The sequence below is a fragment of the Delphinapterus leucas genome, chromosome 7 (assembly GCF_059928025.1).
Source record: "Delphinapterus leucas isolate spDelLeu-1000000601 "Yukka" chromosome 7, BTC_Dleu_Yukka2, whole genome shotgun sequence".
Taxonomy (NCBI): Eukaryota; Metazoa; Chordata; class Mammalia; order Artiodactyla; family Monodontidae; genus Delphinapterus; species Delphinapterus leucas.
The window spans coordinates 108,509,135-108,535,778 of record NC_143135.1 but is presented as its reverse complement, the minus strand read 5'-3'; the positions used below and the strand labels follow the sequence as shown (position 1 = coordinate 108,535,778).

The window sequence follows — 26,644 nt, the reverse complement described above, 5'->3', positions numbered from 1 at the left end:
GTACCACATCTTCGTCCATTGCTCTGTCCATGGACATTTAGGTTGCTTCCATGTCTTGGCTATTGTGACTAGTGCTGCAGTGAACATTGGGGTGCATGTATCTTTTCGAATTATGGTTTTCTTGCACAACATTTTTAATTGGTCCTGTAAACCCCCAATATGAGGGCTACAAAATTGTATGACCTGTTTCCTCGTCTGTCCACTAGGTGGTGCCCGTGTAGCACAGCAGTCTGGGTGATGGCCAGGTGGCTGGTGGGCTGTTTCAGGGGAGCTGGGCAGATGCTCTGGGCATGCAAGAAGGCAGGGGCCGGAGGGGTTTAGGGCAAGACGGTGACTACAGTGACGGGCCATGGAGATAGAGAAGGAAGTAAGGCAGAGATGGCTTGGTTTGGGAGAAAAAGGAGGAATTGAGGATCCAGAGGGCTCCCTGCAGGACACGTGAGGGGATGAGGGAGTCAGAAAGCTTCATGGGTTGGCAGGTGAGGGTGGGTTGTCCGACCTCAGAAGTGGGGGCTGCGATGTTGTGACACACAGTCCTGGTGGGGGGCGGTCCCTGAGTCGATGAAGCCGGGGGACCAGGAGGCTGTGTGGATACTGAAAGGGCTCTGAGAGATTGTCCCAGGCCTTCTGGGCTGTTAGAACAAGTCCCACAGACTGGGCAGCCGATCAGCAGCAGGAACTGCCCCTCTGCATTTGGAGGTGGCGAGCATGAGGTGAGGCGCTTCCAGAGAGCAGACCTCTCACCCTGTCCTCACGGCACCGCGTCTTCACGTGGCAGAAGGGAAGGAGGGACTCGGGCTGCGTCTATAAGACGCTCACCCCATCAGTGAGAGCTCTGCCCTCGTGACCCAGTCACCTCCCAAAGGCCCTTCTCCTAATACCACCCCCTCGGGGGCTCGGTTTCCAACATAGGAATTCGGGGGGATACAAACTGGGATTCAGACCATAGCAGCGATGTTGGGGTTTGGAATGGAAAAAACCAGGAAGTACTTACCGAGTGGTCAAAACAGGCGCGTGGCAGGAGCGTCCAGAAGAAAGGCTGAGCTTCATGTGAGCCTGGTGGAGGATGTGGTTTCTCACCAGCAGCCTGCCCAGGGCTTCAAGCCCACACCAGGGCTTGAACCCGTGTCCCCTGCATTGGCAGGTGGATTCTTAACCACTGTGCCACCAGGGAAGTCCCTAAACTGTGGAATTTATTTGTACAGTTGTTTAAGCTGGTTATTCACCAGGGTGCTTGCCCATCAGTCACCACCTGTACATGTTCTTGAACTAAAGTGAGTAGATGAGCATTTGACATCAAATGGAAGCCTAAAGCAGCCCGTCTTCTCGCAGAAGCATCGCTGGATTCTGTCTGGTTGTACGTATTCATAGGAATGACTTCCAAGTCTGGCAGCTGCGAAAACCCTTGAAGGGTTAACTGTCATCGGATACCTCAGGGGTGAAGTCAGGTTGTTTCTTGGGGATGTTTTTGCTTGTTTAGTGGTTTTCTCCATTCGTGGTCACTGCTGGTTTAGCAGAGTGACCCTGTCAGGAAAGCCCCTCCTCTGACCCTGTGGCCTCCGCCTCCAGCCTGCTTTCAGAGGCTGAGCAGGTTTGTGTGGAGTGGACTGAGGGCGCTTAACAGCGCTCAGGCCTCCTCCCCAGGGAACTCCCTTTGGTAGGTAGAGTTTTCGCTGTTCTGTGGTTGCAGGGCATCAGGGTGAACAGTCGGAGGGTTGCTGTTGGCAGCAGGTCACATCACTGTCGAGATCTCTGACCTGCCTCCTCTGACTCGTAGTGGGTGTGTGTGCTGTGAACAGACTGAGTTTATCCTTAGCTTGAAGGAGAGCATCGGGGGAAGGGGCTCTCCTGGGGTCCTGCGCATCCCAGGGCCAAGAGCAAAGTGCTCAGACTGTGCTTGTTGCTGCTCCTCCCCCCAGGAGCGGCGGGGCTCCTGTCGGGTGGAAGTTCCACTGAGCTTGAACAGATGGGTCTGGCCGGTGTGACCGGATCAGAGCCAGCCTCCACTGCCTCGGGTTGACCCCCGAGCGGAGGCCAGGCCTGGGCGTTCGCTCGCCTGTCCGCGTGTGCCTGCTTTGGGGTCGTGGGCGCTGGGCCCTATGTGTCCCTCTTCAGCCTGGGTCGAGCGGCTGCCGCCTGTGGCAGGTCCTTGTCCTGCTGACCCGAACTAACCTCTTGTGCTTAATCCCGGTGCTCAAGAAGGTTCAGAGTTCAATTGGGGTGGGAGGGTGAGGTTCACTCGTGGTGGTTGTGGCCAGTGGGTCCGCCTGAAGGAGCGGTTTTGGCGGTGGGGTGGGGGGGAGTCCCACATGTGAGGTGTAGCTGAGTGACAGTGGCCTGTGAGCTTTGCAGGGAGAGCTGGTGGTGAGACCGGGGTTCACAGGGCAGGATGGGCCAAGGAGCCGAGTGACAGGAGTGCAGCTGTCGCCCACCCTCTCCACGGTCCCCTCTGTTGCAGGGTCTTGGTGTGACTTAGAGGCTGTCTTCCGGTAGCACACGGTCCCCTGTCCCCTTCTCCGCAGCACTGGGAAGTTCTGCCTGGCCCACCTCCTGCTGAAGAGGAACCCTGCCATGTTTTTCCAGCACTTCATCGAGTGCATCTTCCACTTCAGCAGCTACGAGAAGCACGAGAAGTACAACCGGTTCCCCCAGTCGGAGAGGTCAGTGCCGCCGGGGCGGAGTGTGGGGAGACGGGCAGCATCACCTCCTGGGCGTGCGGGTGGCTCCAGCTGCCGTTGGAAGTGAATTCCTCTCTGCCTCGCCCACGGGCAGTGCTCAGAGGGTCCTGTTCTGCCCTAGGGAGAAGCGGCTGTTCTCACTGAAGGGGAAGACAAACAAGGAGAAGCGGATGAAAATCTACAAGTTCCTTCTGGAGCACTTCACAGACGAGCAGCGGTTCAACATCACTTCCAAAATCTGCCTGAGCATCCTGGGTAGGACCGGCCGGCGTGGGGGATGAGACATGTGTGAAGGACCCAGCTCCCCTGCAACCAGGGCCCCTTATGTCCTTGGCCGTCAGGTGTGCCGTGCAGGCCGACGGACCACCGGCTGTGCATCCCCCCTTGCCCCGCCCCCGGCAGCATCTCTCAGAAGCCCATCTCTGCTTCCTCCAGCGTGCTTTGCCGACGGCGTCCTGCCCCTGGACATGGAAGCCAGCGAGCTGCTTTCGGACGCGTTTGAGGTGCTCAGCTCAAAGGAGATCAAGCTGCTGGCGATGAGGGCTAAACTGGACAAGGACCAGCTCGTGGAGGAGGAGGACCTGGCCCTGGCCAATGTGGTCATGCAGGAGGCGCAGAAGAAGCTCATCTCCCAGGTGAGTGTGCTACTTCCTGAAGGGGCCTGTGCGACCCCCGTCCCGAGTTCCGGGTGTCTGCCAAGGCCCCGCCTCATTCTTCCCATTGGCCTCAATGCTCACCTGGGGGGTGCTGTTCTCCACCTGTGCCTGTGGCTCCAGCGGCTCCCGCAAGCCTGGACCTGCGAGCCTGTGGCCTGGCTGTGCTGCGGGCATCTCAGGCAGAATTGGTCATCTCTCCCTCCTACGTGTCTCTCTTATCGTGGTTCCCGGGGGCTCTGTTGTGGAGAAGGGCACCTTTATCTGCCAAGTTACCCTAAAGGGAGCCTGAGTCTGGCAGGCTAGGCACAGAGCGCTGCTTGGCCGGTGCGTGTGAGGATTGGGATTCGAACAACAGCTGTGGTGCTCACCAGGCCCAGGTTCTGGTACCGAGCCTGCATCGCCACCTGAGCCCTGAAGCCTTCTGAGCCCAAAGGAGTGGACTTTGGTCACATCCTGTGTGTCCCCAGGTCTTGTCCATTCATCCCACAAATCTGTCTGTCTCTTGTTCCCACTAGCTCCGCATTTATTTAACCTGTACCATTTCCATCTCGTTTCTTTTTGTTCTGGGCTGTGCACCGCCTTGCTGCCAGGGTAATCTTTCTTAAGTGCAGATTTGATCTTTTTATTCTCCTGCTTAAAATAGACTGAGGCAGAGAGGGGGAGCAGGGCACTTTTGGGGCCGTGGATCGTGGGTGATTATCTAGATGCAGTGTTGGTTACTTAGCATATACTTGTGCCAAAACTCGTTCATCTGTTCACATAACACGGGCAAATGTTGTGGTATGTAAGTTACACCTCATCAATGATATCTTTAATAAGTCGGTTGGTGGCTTCCTGTCACTTTCTGGATAAAATCCCAATTCTTCTTCAAGGCACACAGAACTCCTGTGTGCACAGCACGCCCTTCCCTCCACGCCTCCTCCCATCCCTCCAGTCTGCTGACTCTTGGCCTCTGTGGAGATGTGCTCTCCTGCCCTGTGCCTTTGTGTGCTGCTGTTTCTGCCCAAGGTGCCCTGTCCCACCCCGTCCTCCCCTGCTGCCACCCAATCTCTACACGTCCCCAAGGTTTTCCCTGATACACATCCCGCCCTGCTCCTTCCCTCTTAGGCATCCCTCTTCCAAAGTCCCTTAACACCTGCCACTCGTCACCTGGCCACACACTGTAATGCACAGCCTGGCCTAGAAGTAACTTGAAGGCAAGAGTTCTTGGCCTCATTTCTGTAGCCCTGGAGGTTAGCCTTGTGTCTGGTAGAGAGAAGGTGTTGGATGATATTTGTGGAGTGAATGCATTTAAGCCGTTTTTTAAGGCTGTCCCTATACTTAGCCTCTGCTCAGACTCATCTTTATTAAATTATTTATTCCTTTAGTCTTTGCCCTCCTGTTTCAGGAACTCTGATAAGACTTTTTAGAAATGAGTGGATTACAAGTAAGGAACATATACTAGTGACTTTAAATGAGGAAAAGAATAATTTTCAGATTCAGAATGACAGTCTTGCATATGTGGGCTACTGTAATGAGTTATTTTTAATTCTAAGAGATTTAGTGCAGACCTTTGTGGTTAGTGATTGTTCTTGGTGAAGACTGCGAAGGCACTGTGTAAAATACCCAGCACGTTCTAAATGTGTGCAGAGTTACAGAGGGGGACACGCAAACCGTCTCCAGGCCCGGCCCCTCCCGCATCGCTCCCACCTGCAGGCACGCGATGTCCCCAGTCCCAGGGAGGATGTTGAAAGGAGGGGCCCGGTGAGGAGCCAGGGGTCTGTGGTGGGTTGTGGGGAGGTTTGGAGCTTGTGTCAAGTTCTTCATTCAGTTGTCCCTTGAGCAGTGTAGGGGCTGGGGCACCGACACCCCGCTCTTCCCACGTAGTTGAAAATCTCTATAACTTACAGACTGGGGTTGTTCAAGGGTTAACTGTAATTCTAGTTTCTTTTTCTTGTTTAGAAATAAGAATAGTACTTGTCTGCATCCTGCTTTACAAAGCCCTCTGAGCGTTTTGAGGTAATGGTTTTACAGTCTCCCCGGCTGAGGTGGCGTTCCTCTCCAATCCCCAGAATCATATCAAAAATAAAAAGTAAACTTAGGTCGTGTATGAGATCGGCCACACAGGCAGAACTAGGCTGAGGGAAAGTCTTTGTCTTTCAGAACTTTGTGCATCTCAAACAGTCTTCGTTTGTGTTACCACAGGTTCAGAAGAGGAATTTCATAGAAAATATTATTCCAATTATCATCTCCCTGAAGTCTGTACTAGAGAAGAATAAGATCCCAGCTCTGCGGGAACTCATGCACTATCTCAGGGTAAAGTCGGCCTTGGGGTTTGTGGTTGGTGCCACGCCCCTGTTGGTTACTCAGGGTGTCTTGCAGTCCTTACCGTGGGTGCATCCGGGCTCGGAGCTGTGCCCCAGGCCGGCCTCTGACTTGGGGGGAAGACAGATTGACTCCGCAGGTTCCTCAGAAGCTGGTCCTGCCTTTTTCGGGCAGTTGAGTCTTGTGTCCTTGCTGACAATTACATTCAGTTTTGAAGCTTCTCAGCTGTGGCTACAAGCAGAGCCCTCGTCTTAGTTCACTTGCGTGGGATAAAGTGGAAATGCTCATCGTTTAATTCAGGACTCTTACCTCCAATGCTGTCTCTGGGTTCCCAGTCGGGAGATGCTGCCCAGAGCAGTGGCTTCGGGGCGTCCTGACCCTGGTCTACGCAGTGGGGCACGCATACATGCAGAGCGGACATAAATGAGGCCTCAGGCCGCTCTGCAGAATCTTTCAATTAGAAAGAAATGCAGCATTTTTTTCCTTTTTGTTTACACTAGGCTATTTTCTTCCTCAAAAAATGCTAAGCATTTTTTTCCAAAAAGGGCGCTGAAAAAATTAGATTGAATAATGATTTTTCAAATATCTCTTTATCCTACAGAAGTGAAGGTGGGAAAGACAGGCTGACTGTGGAGAAAATGAGGACTTCAGGTCACTCATGTTTTTTTTGCCCTGCTAAACCTCAGAGAGGAATAAAAAGAGCTTAGGTCCTAGGTAGACTCCTTAAACACGTGAGGAAAGTAAGTCCCCGTTTCTGAGCACACGCCGAGCACGGCCACACGGCTTTAACCGAGGAGGGTGGCACGGCTTCGTGTGGACCCCATCGGAGCAGCTCCCGCAGTCCTCTCCTCCACCTGGGAGCCTTGGGGCGGCTGGAGGACTGGGCGGGTCTCATCCCCTAATGTGGGGCCACAGTAGATCTTTTCTCCCTCCAACATGTTAGGGAAAATGGTTTCTTCCTTAAGGCAGAGAGGCTGGGTCCTGGCATCCGTCCTTAAGACCTGAGAGCACCTTCGCCCTGATGTGCTCATAGCCTCTGTCAGGATGTACAGATGGCTCCGAGCCGCAGCTACATCCCCTGAGAAAGCCAGTGTGGACAGCCCCCAGTGGCCAGCTCCAGCCAGGACACTGTGTGTTGCCCGCTCCCCAACCTCTGGCTGGGATTCCTGAGGGCTGCCTCGTGGCACCGCAAGACCCTTTGAACTGGTGGTGACCCAGAGCCGAGCCAGGCTGCCCAGATACACCTCCACCCCCATCCAGCTGTCAGGGCAGTTCTGTGCCCTGTGACGGGCTGCTTTAGGCTAAGAATGTGGGATTCCGGGTTACCTGGCAGATATGTGGGAAGCGTCCAGGGGCTCAGGCCCCTGCTCGTGTGGTCAGTACAGTGCAGCCGGCACTTCCTGGGGAGATACCGTCAGGTTCACTCGTCGGTCGATGTAGTGGGAACCGCCTGGTCTCGGCATGTTCCTGTTATTGATGATGTCATGTGGGAGAGCTCATTCACTTATTCAAGAGAATGCTCATGGATGCCTTGGGTCTGTTTTAGGAGGTGATGCAGGATTACCGAGATGAAATCAAGGATTTCTTCGCGGTTGACAAGCAGCTGGCCTCAGAGCTCGAGTACGACATGAAACGGTACCAGGAGCAGCTGGCCCAGGAACAGGAGCTGGCGAGGCAGGCCAATACAGACAGGGCGGCCGCGAGCGCCCAGGGGGCGCAGGCCGGGCAGGTGAGTGGGCGGCCCCTCTCCATCTGCTCCCTGCCACCCGCCTCCCCAGCATGTCCCAGCATGCACTTGTGAGCGCGGTCGTCTGAGCAAGGCCCTGGGGTGGCTGGAGGCCTGAGGGTGTCTCAGTGTTCCCGTGTCCCGTGGACAGCATCGCCAAGGGCCTTCTCTCCGGTCGCCCCCACCCATCTGGAAAGTCCTGAGTCCCGGTGTGGGGAGTGTGCAAGTTCCCGGAGAGCGAGGACCCTGCTGAGGGTCCTTGCTCTTTGATGGCAGAGAACCTGGTCTCCCCCGCAGCCCCCTCGGGGTGAGCTTCTCTCCCAGAATCCCTGAAAGCCCTGTGAGTGCCATGCCAGGCAGCTGCCGGTGGCGTGGGTCTGAGACGGAACTGCTCAGAGGGTGTAAACATTTCTTGACGTTAAGTGTTGGAAGATACATAGTCTTAATTTCTCTTCTGCAACAGGTTGTTCCAAGTTTGGAAATGCCAGCTCCTGCCGGCCGAGAAAATGGCACCGTGGGCACCACCGCCAGCCAGGCGTCCGCCTCCAGGCCCCATGCTGCCCACACGCCTGCACCTCTGTCCCTGGACACTGGGCCACTGAAGAGGCTGGTGCCCAAAGCCAGGTGTGCAGGGCCGAGTCACCACGTCCCCAAAGGCACCTCCCAGGTCACCCTGAGCATTGTTCGCATGTTGGCGCAGATTGGGTCTGAGGGAGGATGAGGGCGCGTCTCGCCTCTGTGCTTCACTGGTGTCTTTGCGACAACAGGCCCATGTCGCCGAGCACCATCGCCATCCTGAATTCCGTCAAGAAGGCCGTGGAGTCGAGCGGCCGGAGCGTGGGGCTGCCACCCTTCACCATGTGTCCCGAGGGCCCAGGCGAGCCCACTGAGCGCGGTGAGTCCACCGGGCGGCTCCAGGGCTCTCGGAGACCCGCGCCCCCTTCTCCTTCCCCATCAAAGCATTTCTGTTTGTTGTCTTTAAACAAGGGACTTTGGGGACTTGGGGTCACAGGGAGTAAAACAATCCTGTTTATGATGGAGGATCTGGAGAATGGGGTGATGTGGAGACCCAGCCGTAGCGGTGAGGTGTGTGTGTGGTTTTGTGTATGCAGTTGTGGTGGAGGTTGCGTGGCTTTGTAACTGTCCTGCACACAATCCCACGACCACAGCAACACGGGGAGGGCTTCCCGTCACCCTTCTGCAGTGCCTTGGCAGCCATGACGTGTTGTTCACCTGCCCGTTCCTGGAAATGTAGGTTTTCTCAACGTTTTGAAACAAATCACATCACAAAGAACATCCTGGAACATACAGTCTTGTATGTGTGTGATCTTTAGGATTAACCCCCCTGAATGTCTTTAACCTTTTGATGGTCAAACTGTCGTCTCCAGTTTCCCTCAGTGACATCCCTGCCGTGGCCCATGAGAGCCCAGGTCCTACAGAGAAACACTGTTTCATAATTTTCCACTTTCTCTGCTGAGCTTTTTTTTTTTTTTTTCGCGGTACGCGGGCCTCTCACTGTTGTGGCCTCTCCCGTTGCGGAGCCCAGGCTCCGGACGCGCAGGCTCAGCGGCCATGGCGCACGGGCCCAGCTGCTCCGCAGCATGTGGGATCTTCCCGGACTGGGGCACGAACCCGTGTCCCCTGCATCGGCAGGCGGACTCTCAACCACTGCGCCACCAGGGAAGTCCTCTTCTGAGCTTTATAGACCCAAAATTTTCATTTTCATTTCCACTTGTTTGAATCCCAGTGAGAAAAGGCCATTGTTTCTCGTGTTTGTCATTTATTTGTACCTTTCTGAATTACCTCTTTAAAAGAATACTTTATTTGGGACAATAAGTGTGTTGTGTAGTTTGCAAGTGTTTTTTCTCATTGGAATGTTTTGTCTCTGGGGCTGTTTGGGTTTTCGGAGAGGTAACGCTCTCCCATTTCATCCCAGTGTCCTCGCAGGGCTTGGAGCAGGAGTCCAGCGGAGCTCTTGACCTCATAACTAAACGGGCGATCAGCACCCCTGACCGTAAGTGGTTCGCGGGGACGAGCCGTTCTCCTGACTCTGCGGCAGGTACCGCGTGTGCGGGGGTCGCAGCAGAGCTGCTTCAGCCACGTCGCGGGGCATCAGGTCAGACTGGGCACAGCTGACCGCCGAGCTCTTCCAGGTGCTTTTACACCTGGTGACTCCTCAGGTGGCCAACACCTCAGGCCACCCGCTTCAGGGGCCAGGCGTCAGCGCTTGCGGCACTGCGCGGCACTGCGGGCTGCCTGAGTGGGCTGAGGCCTCCCCTGCCGGCCGTGAGGAGAGCCTGTGTCCTCTCTCTCCCACTGGGAGGTTTTTCTAACATCCCGTGCTTTCCTTCTATTTAAAAATAGAGGTGAGTTAGAAGTGTGTTTATTCCTATCACTTGTTTTATATATAGCCTATTATCTCAAAACCCATAAAAACCATTGAGAAAATTACTGCAGTATGAAGAAACTCTGCCTGTCCAGAGTCTGTAGTATGTTCGCAAGGCCCCGCCTGGCGTGGCCCATGGGCCTCTGCCCATCTCCCGCCACCTGCCCCTGGCTCTGCACCCCAGGGTGGGCAGTCCTCCCAAGGGTGCAGGAGCCCCGCTCTCCTGGCGTCCGCGTCCTGGGGCCCCTCCCCCAGCCATCACCCCTTCACTTCCAGAAGAAGCCCCGTTTGACCCTCAGAGTGGATGAGGTGCCCCTGGCACCACACTTGCAAGTCCTTCACCGTCCATCTGGCTTTGGTTTTTAACTGTTTGTTCTCCACCACGTCTGGGGGTGCTGTCCGGGCCTGGACGGCGAGGGCTGCGAGCCGGCGGGACGAGAGGTCAGGTGGTGGCCAAGCTGGGCAAGGACTTGTGTGCTTCTCTCCGGCCCCACTGCTTTCTCGGCACTGGTCCTAGGCGTTATTACAGGAGGAGCGGAACACGCCGTTCCCCGTGGTGTCGAGGCCTCAGGGCATTGGGCCATCATGCAGTCGTGCTCCGTCAGCGGGCACTTACTGGGCACCTGCTGTGTCCTTGTGCCTTGCCTGGTGGTTCTGTTACCTGTGAGCTCTTAGAATACTTAATGGGTTAGAGATGATTTTCATTTGTCGTCCTGTGAAGGGAGATTAATGGATGAACAGAACTCCTACCCCACCCCTCCCCAGATGATGCCTGAATCGTGACAGCTTTTGTCATGAAGGGCAGGGGTAATTGGGGTCTAATGTTATATATGTAAAAAGTCACCCTTTTTCAAGCAGAAGAGTGCGGTGTATGCTCTGTGCTCCTGTCCTGGCGGTTTGGTGCCAGATGCTGTGGGAGGGAGTGCGTTTCCCGTCCTCTGCTTGTCCCCCAGTCCCTGCTCTGTCCTGGCCGCACGTGCCCCTCACAGGAGGCCCGGCTGCTGCCACTCGGATTTGCACTAGAAGTGAGACTACTTCTCGAGTCTCTTGAATGTAAAATTCCTGGGGCTCTCTCCTCACACTGAACCAGAAAGAAATGCTGGAAGGTTTCCTCCTAGCACTCCCTCCTCTGAGAATTACCAGATAACTTAAGAAGCCCACGTTCTGCCTTCTCTGGTTTATGTACCGGTTCTGTCACCACTTCTCAGGTGGGGTGACCATAGGGAAGTGGTCTCGGCTGCACTCGGTGTGGACATGGCATTTCTGCTGAGTGGAAATGAGGGATTTTCAGAGCCAGATTTTAACTGAAAATGGGGGGAGGCGGCGGGTAGCAAGTCCCTCTTAGGCTGTAAGTCAGTGGCAAAGGTGCTGCTGCCTGGACGCGCCAGGATGTGCGGGGAGGGGGTTCAGAGCCCCTGGGGGCCCAGGGTCTGGACAGCAGCGGTGGAAACATACCCTGCTGCTGCCTGTTAAGGGGGCGCGAGAGGCTCCTGGGCCCACGGCACCACGGATGCACTGACGCTAGCCAGCCACGGCGCAGGGGATGCCCAGAGCCTGGCCGTCCTGGTGCGTGCGGTGACAGCGTGCCTACCGGGTACGGGGTGGGGGTGTCTCAGGGGCAGTGGGGGCCGGGCCCCCTGAGCACGGAGCCACCGGGGTGCACACGCGGATCTGGGCAGATTTGCCTCTGGGGATGGGGGGACCCAGGTAGTAAACGACAGTCGTGGTTCAGTGCTTTCAGCACTTACCTTGTACTGAGTACTGTGTTAAGGACTTAACACAAGTGATCTCATTCAAACCTGGCAGTTCTTCTCAGGGGGGTGCATGTGTTTCCCCTTTAGAGATTAAGAAACTCGAGGTTCCCAGAGTAGCTCACACAACTGGTGGGACACAGAGCCCAAGTCTGACCAAGGTGGGAGGGGAGGTGGCAGGCGAGGGGACATCCAGGGTAGCAGCAGGGCTGCAGTGACCAGAGGGAGGGAGGGAGGGAGCAGGGCAGCATCTTCAGGGGACTCTGGAGCAGTGACAGAGCAGGGGGCTCTGCAGGGGGATCTGAGCTGCGGGTGGGGCCTCAGGCACGACAAGTGGCCGTCGAGAAGCCAAGGCTGTGCACACCGGTGCTTGGAGGGCGGTCAGGCCAGCGGTCTGATGATGGAGGCCGGGCTTGGGCACCGCGTGGGCCTGGGTGGACCCGTAGCAAGACCCGCATCTGACCTTGCTCAGTTTCTCTCCCTGAAGGCCTTCGCTAACCCTCCACTGACTCTCCCCTCCACCCAGGGACCATCCAGAATGTCACGTTTGGAGCGGGACTCAGCTACATCAGCTCACCCCGGACACCCTTTCCCGTCAGAGGCCACTCCCCCCCGGCCAGGTCCACGAGCCGTGCCAGCACCCCAGGAAGTCTGGGGGTGTCGGAGGCCCCGGGCCAGGGGGACAACGTTCTTTGTCTGTCGCTGCCCGACATGCCGTAAGTTCCCCGGCCCCTGCCCAGAGGTGTTCCCGTTGGGAGGCGGGGGGCTGTCCCACCCCAGGTGACACGCCTATTCCCCCCAGGCCCCCGCAGCCCCCGCAGTGGAACGTGACATCTCCCGCCAGAGGAAAGGACAGCACAGCCCCCAGGAGGTCACGCCGCAAGGCCCCCCTGAAAACAGCCAACTGAACACTGTGCCCCCGGCCCCAGACGCTTCCACTGTGAGCAAAGGGCTTGCCTGTGAGTCCAGCGCCGCCCAGCTTTTCACCTGTGTGGTTGGTCAACCTTTTCAGTTTCTCCTTATGAAATACCTGGTTAAAAAATGTAAAATACTAGAGAAATGCCTTAAGCATTTAATACTGTAGCTTTACTCCAGATGGAAGGAGGCTGCCAGAGGGCGGCTTCCCACTCTGCTTCTCCAGGGACCCTTGCTGGACTGGAGGTCCTGCTCTTGCAGAAAGGCCTCCTTCCCTGGCTTCTCCCCACCGTGGTTTGTGACCCTCTTTTCCCGACTTCTGCCAACCTGTGTCATGTGCTAATTGTGTGCAATAAACCGAGAGATTTGTGAATTTAAAAAAACTTTCAAGATATCCAGTCCCTTCTCATAAGTGCTGTTCTGGTCCTTAAAGAACACAGTCCTGAGCTTTCTCTTCTATAGTCAAGCTTCTGGTAGCTGGTTTCAGTTCCTTATACTAAGTACATAGTTTGCCGTATCTGATGTCAAAATCTTGATTGTAATATTTTTTCTATTCTTATTTATAAATTGCAGACTTTTAAAGCTTTTTCAAATGAATAAAAGTATGAGTACAGCCTTCGAGTATTTTTAGCGCAGGGCTTTAATTGGTAGTCACTTAATTGACCTAAAGTGTTTAAGAACCCAAATCTTCCCCGTTAGGGAAAAAGGACTCAATCTGTCTTTAACGTCCAGGTCCTCTGCCCCTGCCTCTGTCTTTCTCCTCACAGCAGACATCTTAGCATAGACTACAAGTCTCTGCTTAAGAAAACCCTCTGTGTCCCTTACCTGGAGCAACAGCAGCGCTGATGACATGCGCGTAGTCCGCTAAGGGCTGTTCCCACAGGAGAGTGGCCTTAGGTTCCTCTGTTGGCGCCATCAGGTAACCTTAAAACACTTGTATGTGCGTGTTTTGTCCAAGAATGACCAGAAAGAAATTTGGTTGGTTCACATTTTAATCCCAGTTCTACAGAAGTAAAAGCACAGGGTTGCTGTTTGCGTGTCCTGCACGTGACGGGGTGGTTGGATGAGAGGGTGGATGTCGTCATGACCCCCCAGCTCCCGTGTGTGTTGACACGCATGCACGGAGTCAGTCAGAGGGCTGCCCCTAAGCAAATACCCTCACCTCCGTCCAGCACTTCAAACCTAGGGCCATGCCTGACACGACACAGGAAGGAGAGAAATGAAGAGACCGAGCTGCTTTTTTTTTTAGAAGCTTTTATAAATGAGGTTTAAGAAATACCAACTCACAGGTGTGTTAGTAGCACAGGTCTGTGGCACTGTGTACAGCTGCAGCCACACCAAGGCCCCAGCAGCAGCCCATGTGGCCTCGCGTCTCCAGCAACGTTTACATCTTAAAATCACTCGATGCTCCTTTTCTGTCTGCGTTTTTACAGTGACGGGCAGCAACCTCCCAGACCCCACACTCACTCCTCTCTCCTCCGTCAGAGCCAGAGCCAGGTCACATGGCACCGGGGCGGAGGTTTTAGGGTACAAGAAGACTACCCCATCACTAGGACAACTGAGGAGGAGGCTGGAGCTGCCCCCACAGGCGGAAGGGCCTCCACCCAGAGGAGCTGAGGATGAAGGGACAGTCTTAGGTCTGTCTGCGCTCTCAAGACACAGATGGAAGAAGTCAGGCACCCCCAGCATGACGAGGTGCTGCCCTCTGCTGCTGCCAATACTCCATGACAGAGCGTTCACACGACTCAGAAAAGAAAGGGCAACGGAAGTCTCGAGTATTCAAGTAAGACACTGAAAGTTTCATCCCAAGATGACTATGTTCTTCTACATAAAAACCATCCTGTAACACAGAGTCGGAGGCATCCTTCTGAGAAGCTCCTTGGTCCCAAGGGCTTCACGCTGAGTTAACACAGCAGGGTGTCTGAGGCTAAGAACAAAGGGTGCTGTTCCTGACGCCCCCACAAAGCAGGCAGCATGTGGGGCACTATCAGGAAGTTGCCTTTGACTCAGGCACACACTTTGCCCATCGTCAGTCGGACCGTCGCCGGCCGCCCTTCCTGCTGTTCTTCAGAGGCTGGCCTCGCGACCCTGCACAACAGCTTCCTGTGCGGCGAGACAGAACCTGCGCTGTCTTTGTGGCAGAGAGGGACAGTGGGGTTCATTGTCTTTAACAGATTTGATTTCTAAACTGCCTTTGGCCCTGGACCGTCGTATGAACTACACAAGTAAGTAAAATGAAATTTAAAAGCCAGACAGCAGGGCTGCTGTTTCCTGAGCCATCTTCAGCCAAAAACCTCTGTCCCAGGGAAGCCAGGCTGGGGTGCCACACCGAGGACCCCGCCCTTGCCGCCGTCCTGGGTTGACCCACGTGGTACGTGAATGGCACCCTTAGGTAGGGCTGATCCATGCACGGCCAGCGTCGGGGCATCGGACAAGGGTGGGCTCAGGAGCCAACGCTACTCTGAGCAGGTATGCGGCCCCACCCTGGGCACCAACCAGCACGGTCTGCACACCGCGTCTGTGGGTCTGGGGCAGAGGTGGTCTGAGGAGCCCAAGGAAGAGGCAGCTTGAAGCCAACCCGAGAGCCCCCTCATGTCTCTTCTGGAGAGACGCAAACAGACCAAGACAGTACTCAACTGGAATTTTCTTAAAGGTTTCCTAAGCACAAGGAACACTGAGTGGTGTTTCCAATTGAACAGGAGTAGCTTGGGCTCCTGCCTTAAGTTGAACTTTTAAAAAAAGAGGTTATTTAACATTGTATGAAAACTTATTTACAGTTTAAATAGAAATTTTCAATAATCAAAATACATCTTTAGCAAAAATTTAGAATGTAAAATTTTATAAAATACCCATAGAAAAGCAGAACATAGTATCAGTACCATTTCAGATTTAGCATAAGATGAAGGTCTTCCTTCAACACTGGGACCCGCCATGGATGAGCAGGGTTCCTACAGGTAAGAAGATTCCCTCCTTCTAACAAGCAATTTACCTTCCTGATTTGGACTATTGTTATAAAATGCTGACCCAAAAAGATTCCCCAAGATGGACACTAGGACAGTGACAGCAAAGCCTCAGGATGAAGTGGCCTGACCACTTGGCCCCTGGCTCACGGGCCACCGTGAAGCCAGGTCACTGCAGCTGAGGCTCATGCCTTGACCCCCTCTGCCAGCCCTTGGATGCCGGCGCCACCTGCCACGGAGCAGATCACCGTGCCTCCCGGGCCCTTGGCGCCCGCCCTGAGGCCACCCAGGCCCTGATGGGGTCGGCCTCGAGAACCTGGTCACTTTTGGGCCTTGTGACTGTGCCCATCTTGAGGAAAACTCTTTTATTCGTGTGGCTTGTTAAAAAGTAAGAAAGGAGTAGTGGTCAACTTTGGCCAAAACAAAAAGCTTTCGTGCGCGTGTCCAGCCCCATCTGGCTCCCCTCGCAGGGCTGCTCCCAGCAGGGTCCCCCGTGGAGGTATCCACGTGTGCGTGCGGCCGTGCTGCCATCTAGATCACGAACGAGGACTTGTGTCTGAAGTCGCCCTGCAAGGCCAACACCAGGTTAGAGGGCAGCCCGCGGCCACGCAGGGCCCAGCGTGCAGTGGGAAGGGAGCCTGACACCGCTTCCCCACAGCGTGCTCTGAGGAGAGGCCGCGAGGCCTGTGGACTGAGTGCCCCGCGAGCGCACAGCCAGGAGAAGGGCTGAGGGCTCGCGCTTCGGACGTGACTCAGAAATCTGTTCTACGGACCTGCTTGGTTCTCAGGGGAATGTCATCTTCCCTGCTCAGGACACTGCAGTGCAGCCTCTAGGCTGCCTTACCTCGTCGTCTGTCCTGATGTAGTTAACTCCATCCGGCTTCCCTGGGTTCTTGTAGCTGAAACAGAGGGGAGCCGAGTGACCACCAGTGGACCACAGAAATGCCCACTGGAGCTTTGTGCAGCTAGGACAGGCTCACCTTTCCCCGTTCTGCTTGTTGTTGATGAAGTAGCCACGTCTGTAGGCACAGCAGATGCCCACTGTGATCAAGGCCAGTACAGTCAGGACAACCAGGACTCCCCCAATAATCCCGCCGATGTTGAGGTCATCTGGAGAAGAGAAGGAGTCAGAAGACACGGCCTGCTGCCCCTGCCCCTCCCGGCCCGGAACACCTCCGCCCACAGGCCACGACACCCACCCGCTGCGCCAAAGCCGTGTGGCACTGCCTGCGGGGCATAACAATCATCTGGGAACATTATTACTGGACGACATGGTTATACTACAAAGACAGCTAGGAGCCAGGGTCCTAAGGCAGAAAAAATTCTCCCTTGTCTAGTACAGCGTTCTTGAATGTGAGTGCACTGTTATTTAAAAATAAGTCTTTGAAATTTTGATTTCATAACGTCAGTGCCCAAGCTCTATCCGTAGAGAGTCCAGAGGTCTGGGGCAAAGCCCAGGAATCTTCCTCCTGCCGAGAGCAGCTTCCCAAATCTGACAGCAGCCAGAAGAGTCGCCTGGAGGCTGACTCCACAGGTGAGGGGGGCCCTGAAGTCTAACACCGTCCTGCCCTCAACCCCCCCCTTAGAGCCAACACCCCCAGAGAAAGAAGCACCTGAACAGGGCAGAATTACTGGGGCTAAACCCTGGGTTTCAGCTTACTGCAAAACGGTTAAACGTGATACATTTCTGGAGAACCTTGTATCTCAACAATTCTATCAGTTACCAAAGAAATGGAGTTCATGGAACGTCGTTAAGAGTTACAAGATGAGGAGAGGACCAGCGTGTCAGTCCTCCAGCTGCTCCTTGGTGCGTCCTCGCCTCCTCCCACCGGACCCGGGCAGAGCCCGTGTTTCCCGCGCAGGGGGGTCACAGCTGAGGGGCCCCCGCCGGCCTGCAGGGCAAGGCTCGGCAGAGACACTCACACACTTCCATGTCCTGCTCCTCGCAGCGGGCTGAGCCCGCATCGTTGGAGGCGATGCAGTAGTACTGGCCCGAGTCCTCCTTGTGGATGGCGCTGAACACCTGTTTGGGGACTGGGAGTGAATGGGGACCCGACAACAGGGCTTGGTGCACAGTGAGTCCCCTCCATGCCAGGGGCACCAGAGCCGGCAGCAGCCGGGCTTCACGTGCCCGTGACTCCAACCCACTGCCTCCTCACTCCCCACCACGGGGTCGTCCACAAACATCTGTGTGTCTCTAGAAGGACTTTTTAAAAGTCGTGCCCACGACCGTGCTGAACGCAGCCAGCAGTTCCTCAACATCAGACGTGTGGCCAGGGAGCAAGTCCCAGCTGCCTCCCGACTCTGCCCCGAGGACAGCACCGGCCAGGCCACCTACGCCCTCCTCAGTCACTGTCCCCCCCTTGGCTCTGCCCCCTTACAACTCTTCTGTCTGTAAAGGGAGGGCAGGGTCCCCGATGTGCGGGGCTCAAAGCTGCTGTCTCGTAAAGTTTACTGTCTCTTAATAACTGCTCTTCCCACGACACAGATGTGCGCACCCGCCCCCCTTCTGAGAGACCTTACCAGGGTGCCCGTGTCAGGGTTGAAGAGGAAAGAGGAGTTTCGGAACCGGGGGTTGGCCCTGGAATCTGTGGGCAGCGGCACGTCGTTGCGGTACCAGCTGTAATGAGGCCGGGGGTAGCCCTCGCCCTCCTGGCAGGTCAGCGTGGCCGCCTTGCCCACAGGCACAGCCCTTGGCACCCTGCACACTGGGGGCACCGGCTTCACTGCAGGAGAAGCACAGCAGGGGTTACGGTCAGCAACAGGGCCCTGTTCTTACCACGGCCCACAATGAACCTGCTCCAAAAACAAGAGAGCCAGCCAGGCTCCAGATGCTGCGTTGCAGGCAGGCCCGCTCCCCCACGGCTCGCGCTGCCTGTGGTTGCCCCCGTAGGTGACCCCCCAGCGTTCCCAGTGCCTCCACCCCCTCTAGCAGGTGGACAGAAGAGGCAGAAGCTCCCCTTCTCTCTTCACCTCCAACCCAACGCAGGCAGCCTGAGCTTCCCCTTCCCCACCCTGCCCCGCCAAGCACCACACCCTCAGGGACGTGACCGTAGAAGGAAGGAAGCTGGTCTTCTCCCCACAGGCAGGCAGGCGCGTGAGCCGAGGGCAGGGGCCACCACCCCACGTGCACCCGCACCTTGCACAGTTAACTCGATGACAATCTCATCAATCTCCTTGCGGTCGTGCCGAGCAACCACCTCACAGCGGTAAAGGGCTGAGTCCGTCCGGGTCACGTTCCAGATCTTCAGAGAGGTTTTCCCCAGCAGTTCTGCACGGCCGGCCAGGTCTCCTGTACAGAAGACAGGGCACTGAGGGGCTCTTTACAGACAGCTCTGCTGCTTGAAGGAGGAGGTTCTGGGGCCATCTCTGGTGCCTTGGCAGGAAAACTGCAACTGGCTCGTCTCCGTTCCTGTGAGAATGCCGAGCACCAAGGGAGTGCCTGGGCTGTAAGCTGACTTGGCCATGTGTCTCTGTTGTTAAGGCAAGGGCCTCCTTTCCTTTTCATCATTCCCAGAAAGGGTTCCCCATTAAAAGAGAAAACAAGTCAAACAACATTAAAAGACAAACAGCATTCCACAAATGGTACTGGGACACCTGGGTACCCACATGCAAGAGAATGACGTGGACCCCTACCTCACACCTCACACCACACACCACACACAACACAAACCTTGCTGCACAAGCTGAAACTGAAACCCTAGGAAAAAACAGAGACGTGAATAACCATGACCTTGGATTAGACAGTGATCTCTTAGGTCACCAAAAGCACAAGCCCACACACACAAAGTTATATCAGCCTTCACGAGCCTTTCATAAAAAACTAAAAACTTTTGTGCTTCAAAGGACAGAAGCAAGTAAGAAGACAATCTGCTGACTGGGAGAAAATCATATATCTGACAAAGGACTAGTATACAGAACGTATGAAAATTCGCAATTCAACAAATAAACAACCTAATTAAAAATGGACAAAGGATTTGAATAGACATTTCTCCAAAAAGATAGACAAACAGCCAATAAGCACGTGAAAAGATTCTCAACATCATTAGCTGTCAGGGAAATGCAAGTCAGAACCACAACGAGATACCACTTCACACCCCCTAGGATGACTGGAATCAAAACAATGGATAATCTCAAGCATTACTGAGGATGCAGGGAAACACACAGCCAAGGGAACGTCAAATCGTCCAGCCACTGTGGAAAAGAGCTTGGCGGTTTCTCAAAAAACTGAACATGTGATACCACATGACCCCACAATCGTGCTCCTGCTAATTATCCCCAAGAAGTGAAAAATTACGTTGGCACCAAAACCTGTACAGTGTTTATGAACATTATTGATAATAGCCCAAAATGGAAACAACCCAAATGTACAGCAGTTGATGAAATGTGGCATATCTATAATGGAATATTATTCATCGATATATAGAAGAACAGGGACTTTCCTGGTGGTCCAGTGGTTAAGAATCCGTCTTCCAGTGCAGGGGACATGGGTTCAATCTCTGGTCAGGGAACTAAGATCCCGCATGCCGCGGGGCAATTAAGCCTGTGCTCTCTAAAGTCTGTGCACCACAACTAAAGATCCCACGTGCCGCAATGAATATCCCACGTGCTGCAACTAAGACCCAACAAGGCCAAATAAATATATATATATATATTTTTAAAAAGAACAAAGTACAGACACTTGCTACAACATGGATGAACCTTGAAAACGATGCACTAAGTGAAAGAAGCCAGGACCAAATATTGTATGATTCCATTTATAGGAAGCATCCAGGACAGGCAAACCCACAAAGTGGATTAGTGGCTGCCAGGTTGGGGAAGAAGGGACACGGTTTCTTTTGGGGGCGGGGATGTGCTGGAATCTGACAGTGACGGCCACACGTCTTTGCTGAATGTACTAACCACCAACTACACGCTTCAAAACAGTGAGTTTCATGCTATGTGAATTACTGTGTCTCAATTAAAACATTTTTAAAGCATAAAGGACACAGTAACTCTTTCAAAGAAGCACAAAGGACCCGGGCACTGACAAATAGGGAAAGAGTTAGAAAAGAAAATGACACAAAAATTAGAAACGAATTTACTAAACCTGCTAATTGGTGACAAGTCTAGGAAGGATTTACCACACGTGATGGAAACGGCAAAATGCTTTTGCTAAGAGAACGAACGTTTCTGACGGCGTTTTCTAGCGGGAAGGTTCGTCATCCAGGCACCAGCAGGGTTCAGAGCGTCCACCGTGTGGGAAACAAGTAAACGCAAACCCACCAGGCGCTGGCAGCACAGCCCTGCCCTAGGCAAGGCCTCCCTCCAGGCCTCTGTTTTGTGTGGCAATTTCTGGGGGGGAAGAAACAGAAAGTTGCTTAAGAACATTCCTGCTCGGTCAGGGCTTATCCAGAACAGCCTGATGAAGCTGCCAGAGAAAACCGATTTGTTTCCTGAGAATAGCATTGCCATCTCTTCGTAAACCAGAGGTGGGAGGATACTGGTGGGCAAACAGAACTGTTTCTAAGAGCCCATGACCCCCGATGATGTGGAGGACCTGAGGCAGAAAGGCCGTAATTTCAGGTTGATGGCGCAAAGCCTCCACCCCTTCCCTGAAACCCCCACTGTCACATTCTCAGAGGGATCGGGGCTGCCCGCCTCTGCAGCTGCGCTGACTCTTCCATCCGCCTGCTGTCCCCTGGGGTGGCCCCCTCCTGCCATCACAACCCCCCGCCCCGTCCACACTACCCTGACCCCCTCCTGGCCTCTGCAGAAGAATCCTGAACTGGGCCCTGCTCTCAGCTGTGCCCACCACCAGCCCCGTCTCTAAAGCATCAGTGGGACCACATCATGCCCCTCCTGAGGCCTTCCAAGCGCCATCCACCTCGTGTCCGCCCTCCCCTGCTGGGCCAAGAGCCAGCGGTCCCTCCGAGAAGCTCCCTGCGCTTCCATGTCTTTCTGCCCCACGTGCTCATGGCCCAGCACCTCCCTGCAACCTGTACCCTGCCCTCCCGCATGGTGCGCTCAGCACCCAGGTGTGTACAGTGGGCGCTGCTGTCCCCCTGCTGTTCCATACTGTCCTACTAATGAAGTCACTTATAAAGTCGTGGGTCACGATAGGGAGGTGGCCTCGGAGAATGCTCACTCAGATACCTCAAAGCTACGGCTGCGTGTGGACTAAAATCCTAACTGATTACGTGATATTTACTGAAGCAGGGTCACAGGTGCAGGGAGGTTCCATACACTACTCTCACTACTTTTGCATGTTGACTTTTCCATATGTAAAACAAGACAGAACACCAATCCTGGCTACAGATGCAGGTCCAGTTAGAGCAAAGTCTTGGCCACAAGTGCATGCCTGGGCCTTCTGTACAAACGAGAGGACCACAGGATCATACCCTGAATTTTGTTGTCAAAAAACACGTATGTGGTTTGTTCATCTTGGATTTTCTTCCACTCAATCCTGGGGTCATTTGTCTGTGAATCCGTAATGATACAAGATAGTTCCACACCTAATGAGCAAGGGAAGAAAGAGAACTGTCAGTGAATGTGGAACAATTTTAGGTTCACTTGTATACCCAGACCCTGCAAGCTATATGTATATTTAGGTCTGTCGTGTAGATTAAAAATCTAGCTAGCTCCAGGCTCCAAGAGACTTTAGTTTTAGCTAGAAAAACAATATAGATGATTAGCAAAGACTTTTATTAAAGAGAGCACACGTTCCCCCTAATATTCTGCTTGTATATAAGAACGTTCTTGGTTGTGTAAACGCAAAGCCAGGCCAGGAATCAGGTTTTAGCCAACAGAAAGCCTGCAGAGTTGCCCGCGGGCTGCTGAAGCAGTGCTTCGCTCACACGTGCACATCAGATGGCTGCTGGGGAGCCAGCCACCCCCAAGCCTCTTGGGCAGGACACATCCGTGTGTGTCTATCCTGCATCAGCTGCCAGATCACCAAATGGTGCCCCTTTGCCTAAACCCTTCCTTGGACTTACTTTCAAATTCCTGTACCACTGGGTTTCGGTTGCTGGATTTGAGATTCACAGCCCCTATCAAGCAGCCTGAGGGAAAAAAGAAAAGTAAAATCAGAGACAACGCGACACTAAAAGAGCAGAGAACCCGCACTTGACATCAGACTTTCCCTTCATGGCGGCTACAGTCACGAACCACAGAGGATGTCAAATGTCATGTTCCAAAACAAAGTCTCTTAGATACAGCAGGGTGACTGCTTTCTGAGTCTGACCTTCACTGGAAGGAACCCAGGAGAAAGAGAATTCTCAGAGTGCACTTTCCTTCTTAGTCCCAGAACAAAGCCTCTAGAACTTTCAAGACCTTCCTCTAAGAATGTACTTTTTAAAAAAGGATTGTAAGAGAGAGCTACACAACAACAGACTGGACAACCCAGAAGAAATGGACAAATTCTTAGAATCATACAACTTTCTAAGACTGAATCATGAAGAAAGAAAATCCAAATAGATCACTAGTAAGGAGACTGAAACAGTAATCAAAAACTCCCCCCAAACAAAAGTCCAGGACCAGTCAGCTTCACTGGTAAATCCTACCAAACATTCAAAGATTTGATACCTGTCCTTCTCAAACTATCCCCCAAAGTTGAAGACGACAGCACACTTCCTAACTCACTTTTCAAGGCCAACATTACCCTGATACCAAAACCAGACAAAGAGAACACACAAAAAGAAAATTATCTCTCATGAACATAGATGCAAAAATTCTCAACAAAATATTAGCAAACTGAATACAACAATACATTGAAAAGATCATACACCATGAACAAGTGGGACTTATCCCAGGGATGCAAGGATGGTTCAACATCCACAAATCAATGAACATGATACACCACATTAACAAAATGAAGGATAAAAACCATATGAGCATCTCAGATGCAGAAAGAACATTTCACAAGGTTCAACACCTATTTATGACAAAACTCTCAAAAAAATGGGTATAGAAGGAAGCTCAACATAATAAAGGCCACAAATGACAAACCCACAGCTAACATCACACTCTACAGCAAAGGTCCCCAACCTCCGGGCCGCGGACCGGTAGGCCTGTTAGGAACCAGGCCACATAGCATGAGGTAAACGGCAGGCAAGCGACCGAAGCTTCATCTTCCACTCCCTATCGCTCACATTACCGCCTGACTGCCACTCACATTACTGCCTAAACCATCCCCCCACCCCCAGTCTGAGGAAAAACTGTCTTCCATGAAACCAGTCCCTGGTGCCAAAAAGGTTGGGGACCACTGCTCTACAGTGAAAAACTAAAAGCTTTCTTTTACAATTGGGAACAAGGTAAGGATGCCCACTCTCACCACTCCTATTCAACACAGGAAGTCCTAGCCAGAGCAATTAGCCATGAAAAGAAAATTAAAACATCCGGGAACTTCCCTGGTGGCCCAGTGGTTAAGAATCCGCCTGCCAATGCAGGGGAAACAGGTTTGATCCCTGGTCCGGGAAGATCCACATACCATGGAGCATCTAAGCCCATGTGCCACAACTACCAAGCCTGTGCTCTAGAGCCCACGAGTCACAACTACAGAGTCCACGTGCCACAAGTGCTGGAGCCCACGTGCTCTAGGGCCTGTGCTCCGCAACAGGAGAAGCCACTGCGATGAGAAGCCCAAGCACCACAAAGAGTAGCTCCCACTCACCGCAACTAGAGAAAGCCCATGTGCAGCAACGAAGACCCAACACAGCCAAAAAATAAATTAAAAAAAAAAGAAAAAAAATTAGGGGCTTCCCTGGTGGCACAGTGGTTGAGAGTCCACCTGCCAATGCAGGGGACATGGGTTCGTGCCCCGGTCTGGGAAGATCCCACATGCCGCGGAGTGGCTGGGCCCGTGAGCCATGGCCGCCGAGCCTGCGTGTCTGGAGCCTGTGCTCCTCAATGGGAGAAGCCACGACAGTGAGAGGCCTGCGTACCGCAAAAAAAAAAAAAAAAAAAAGAAAAAGAATTAATAAAATAAATAAAAACATCCAAATTGGAAAGGAAGAAGTGAAATTATCACTATTTGTATATGACATGATTTTATATACAGAAAATCCTAAAGACTCCACCAAAAAACTATTAGATATAATAAATGAATTCAGTAAAGTTGAAGGGTACAAAATCAACATACAGAAATCTGTTCTATTTCTAAAAATTAACAACAAGCTAGCAGAAAAAGAAATTAAGAAAACAATCCCATTTACAACTGCAACAAAAAGAATAAAATAACCTAAGAATAAATTTTTCCAAGGAGGTGAAAGACCTGTACACAGAAAACTATAAGACATTGTTCAAAGAAACTGAAGAAGACACAAAGAAACGGAAAGACATTCTGTGCTCATGGACTGAAAGAATTAACACTGTTAAAATGTCCATATTACCTAAAGCAACCACAGATTCAATGCAATCCCTATCAACATCCCAAGGGCATTTTTATTTTTCACAGAAATAGAACAAAAAATTCTAAAATTCATATACAACCACAAAAGACCCTGAATAACCAAAGCAATCCTGAGAAAAAAAGAACAAAGCTGGAGATATCACACTCCCTGATTTCAAACTACACTATAAAGCTTTAGAACTCAAAACAGCATGATATTGGCAGAAAAACAGATATAGCTCAATGGAACAGAATTGAAAGTCCAGAAATAAACCCACACATATATGGACAATTAATTTATGACAAAGGAGCAAACAGCATACAATGGAGAAAGGATAGTCTTCAATAAATGGTGTTGGGAAAACTGCACAGCCACATGCAAAAAAAAAAAAATTGAAACTAGATGACTATCATATGCCATATACAAAAATCAACCCCAAATGGATTAAAGATTGAATGTAACCCATGAAACCATAAAACTCTAAAAGAAAACACAGGCAGTACGCCTTTGACATCAGTCTTAGCAATATCTTTCTAGATATGCCTCCTCAGCAAGGGAAACAAAAGCAAAAATAAACAAATGGGACCACATCAAACTAAAAACCTTTTGCACGGCAAAGAAAACAACAAAATGAAAACACAAGCTACCAAATAGGAGAAGATATTTGCAAATCATATATCCAATAAGGCATTAATGCTCAAAATATATAAAGAACAATAAAAAAACCCCAATAACCTGATTAAAAAATGGGCAGAGGAACTGAACATACATTCTTCCAAAGAAGACATACAGATGGCCAACAGACATGAAAAGATGTTCAACGTCACTAATTATCAGGGAAACGCAAATCAAAACCACAATGAGACATCACATTATATCTGTCAGAATGGCTGTTATCAAAAAGGCAAGAAATAACAAGTGTTGGCAAGGATGTGGAGAAAAGGAAACCACGGTGCACATGGATAATGTAAACTGGTGCAGCCACTGTGGAAAACAGTATGGAGATCCTCAAAAAACTAACACTAGTGAGCTTCCCTGGTGGCGCAGTGGTTGAGAGTCCGCCTGCCGATGCAGGGGACACGGGTTCGTGCCCCGCTCCGGGAAGATCCCACATGCCGCGGAGCGGCTGGGCCCGTGAGCCATGGCTGCTGAGCCTGTGCGTCCGGAGCCTGTGCTCCGCAGCAGGAGAGGCCACAACAGTGAGAGGCCCGTGTACCGCAAAAAACAAAAAACTAACACTAGAACTACCATATCACTGAGCAATTCCACTCCTGGGTATTTATCAGAAGAAAACAAAAACACTAATTATAAAAGATATATGCACCCCTATGTTCATTGCAGCATTATTTATAGTAGCCAAGATATGGAAGCAACCTAAGTGGCCATCAATGGAAAAATGGATAAAGATGTGGCATGTGTGTGTATATATATGTGTGTGGGATGGAATATTACTCAGCCATAAAAAAAGATGGAATCTTGCCATTTGCAAAAACATGGATGAACCTTGAGGATATTATGCTAAGTGAAATATCAGGTGAAGAAAGACAAATACCATATGATTTCACTCATACATGGAATATAAAAAAACAAAATGACAAAATAAATGAACCAAACCAAACGATAACAAACATGTAGATACAGAGAACAGAGTAATGGTTACCAGAGGGGGTGGGGATGGGTAAAGGGGGTCAATATGGTGATGCATGGAAAGTAAACCCTTGGTGGTAAGCTGCTGTAGTGGATACAGAAGTAGAAGTATAAAGTTGTGCACAAGAAGCTTATATAATGTTATAAAATCAATGTTACCTCAATAAAAAAAAATTTTTTTAAGAATTTTCTTTTCATCATCTCCCAGACCTACATGGGCCTTCTTGTCATTCCTCCCTCCTGCCTGGTACCT

General features: G+C 52.2%; 2 protein-coding genes across 4 annotated transcripts in view; one reads left to right on the top strand and one right to left on the bottom strand.

Annotated features, from left to right (window-relative positions):
• Positions 1–12,799, top strand: part of NCAPD3 (non-SMC condensin II complex subunit D3) — a 57,603-nt gene extending 44,804 nt beyond the window's left edge. For all 3 annotated transcript variants that reach the window (XM_089915841.1, XM_022556174.2, XM_030764508.2), the window contains 10 exons: positions 2,523–2,660; positions 2,800–2,933; positions 3,114–3,313; positions 5,519–5,629; positions 7,185–7,367; positions 7,828–7,988; positions 8,132–8,259; positions 9,301–9,378; positions 12,028–12,217; positions 12,304–12,799. In XM_089915841.1, coding sequence (XP_089771967.1) covers positions 2,523–2,660; positions 2,800–2,933; positions 3,114–3,313; positions 5,519–5,629; positions 7,185–7,367; positions 7,828–7,988; positions 8,132–8,259; positions 9,301–9,378; positions 12,028–12,217; positions 12,304–12,409 — 1,429 coding nt within the window. In that variant the 3' untranslated portion in view covers positions 12,410–12,799. The remainder of the gene's footprint in view (positions 1–2,522; positions 2,661–2,799; positions 2,934–3,113; positions 3,314–5,518; positions 5,630–7,184; positions 7,368–7,827; positions 7,989–8,131; positions 8,260–9,300; positions 9,379–12,027; positions 12,218–12,303) is intronic.
• JAM3 (junctional adhesion molecule 3) overlaps positions 12,631–26,644 on the bottom strand; it is a 61,032-nt gene continuing 47,018 nt past the window's right edge. The window contains exons 2-9 of the mRNA XM_022556175.3: positions 22,351–22,416; positions 21,757–21,870; positions 18,516–18,668; positions 17,900–18,102; positions 17,300–17,399; positions 16,357–16,486; positions 16,221–16,275; positions 12,631–15,943 (exon numbers count right to left, since the gene is read on the bottom strand). Of these exons, the coding sequence (XP_022411883.2) occupies positions 15,908–15,943; positions 16,221–16,275; positions 16,357–16,486; positions 17,300–17,399; positions 17,900–18,102; positions 18,516–18,668; positions 21,757–21,870; positions 22,351–22,416 (857 nt within the window). The 3' untranslated portion in view covers positions 12,631–15,907. The remainder of the gene's footprint in view (positions 15,944–16,220; positions 16,276–16,356; positions 16,487–17,299; positions 17,400–17,899; positions 18,103–18,515; positions 18,669–21,756; positions 21,871–22,350; positions 22,417–26,644) is intronic.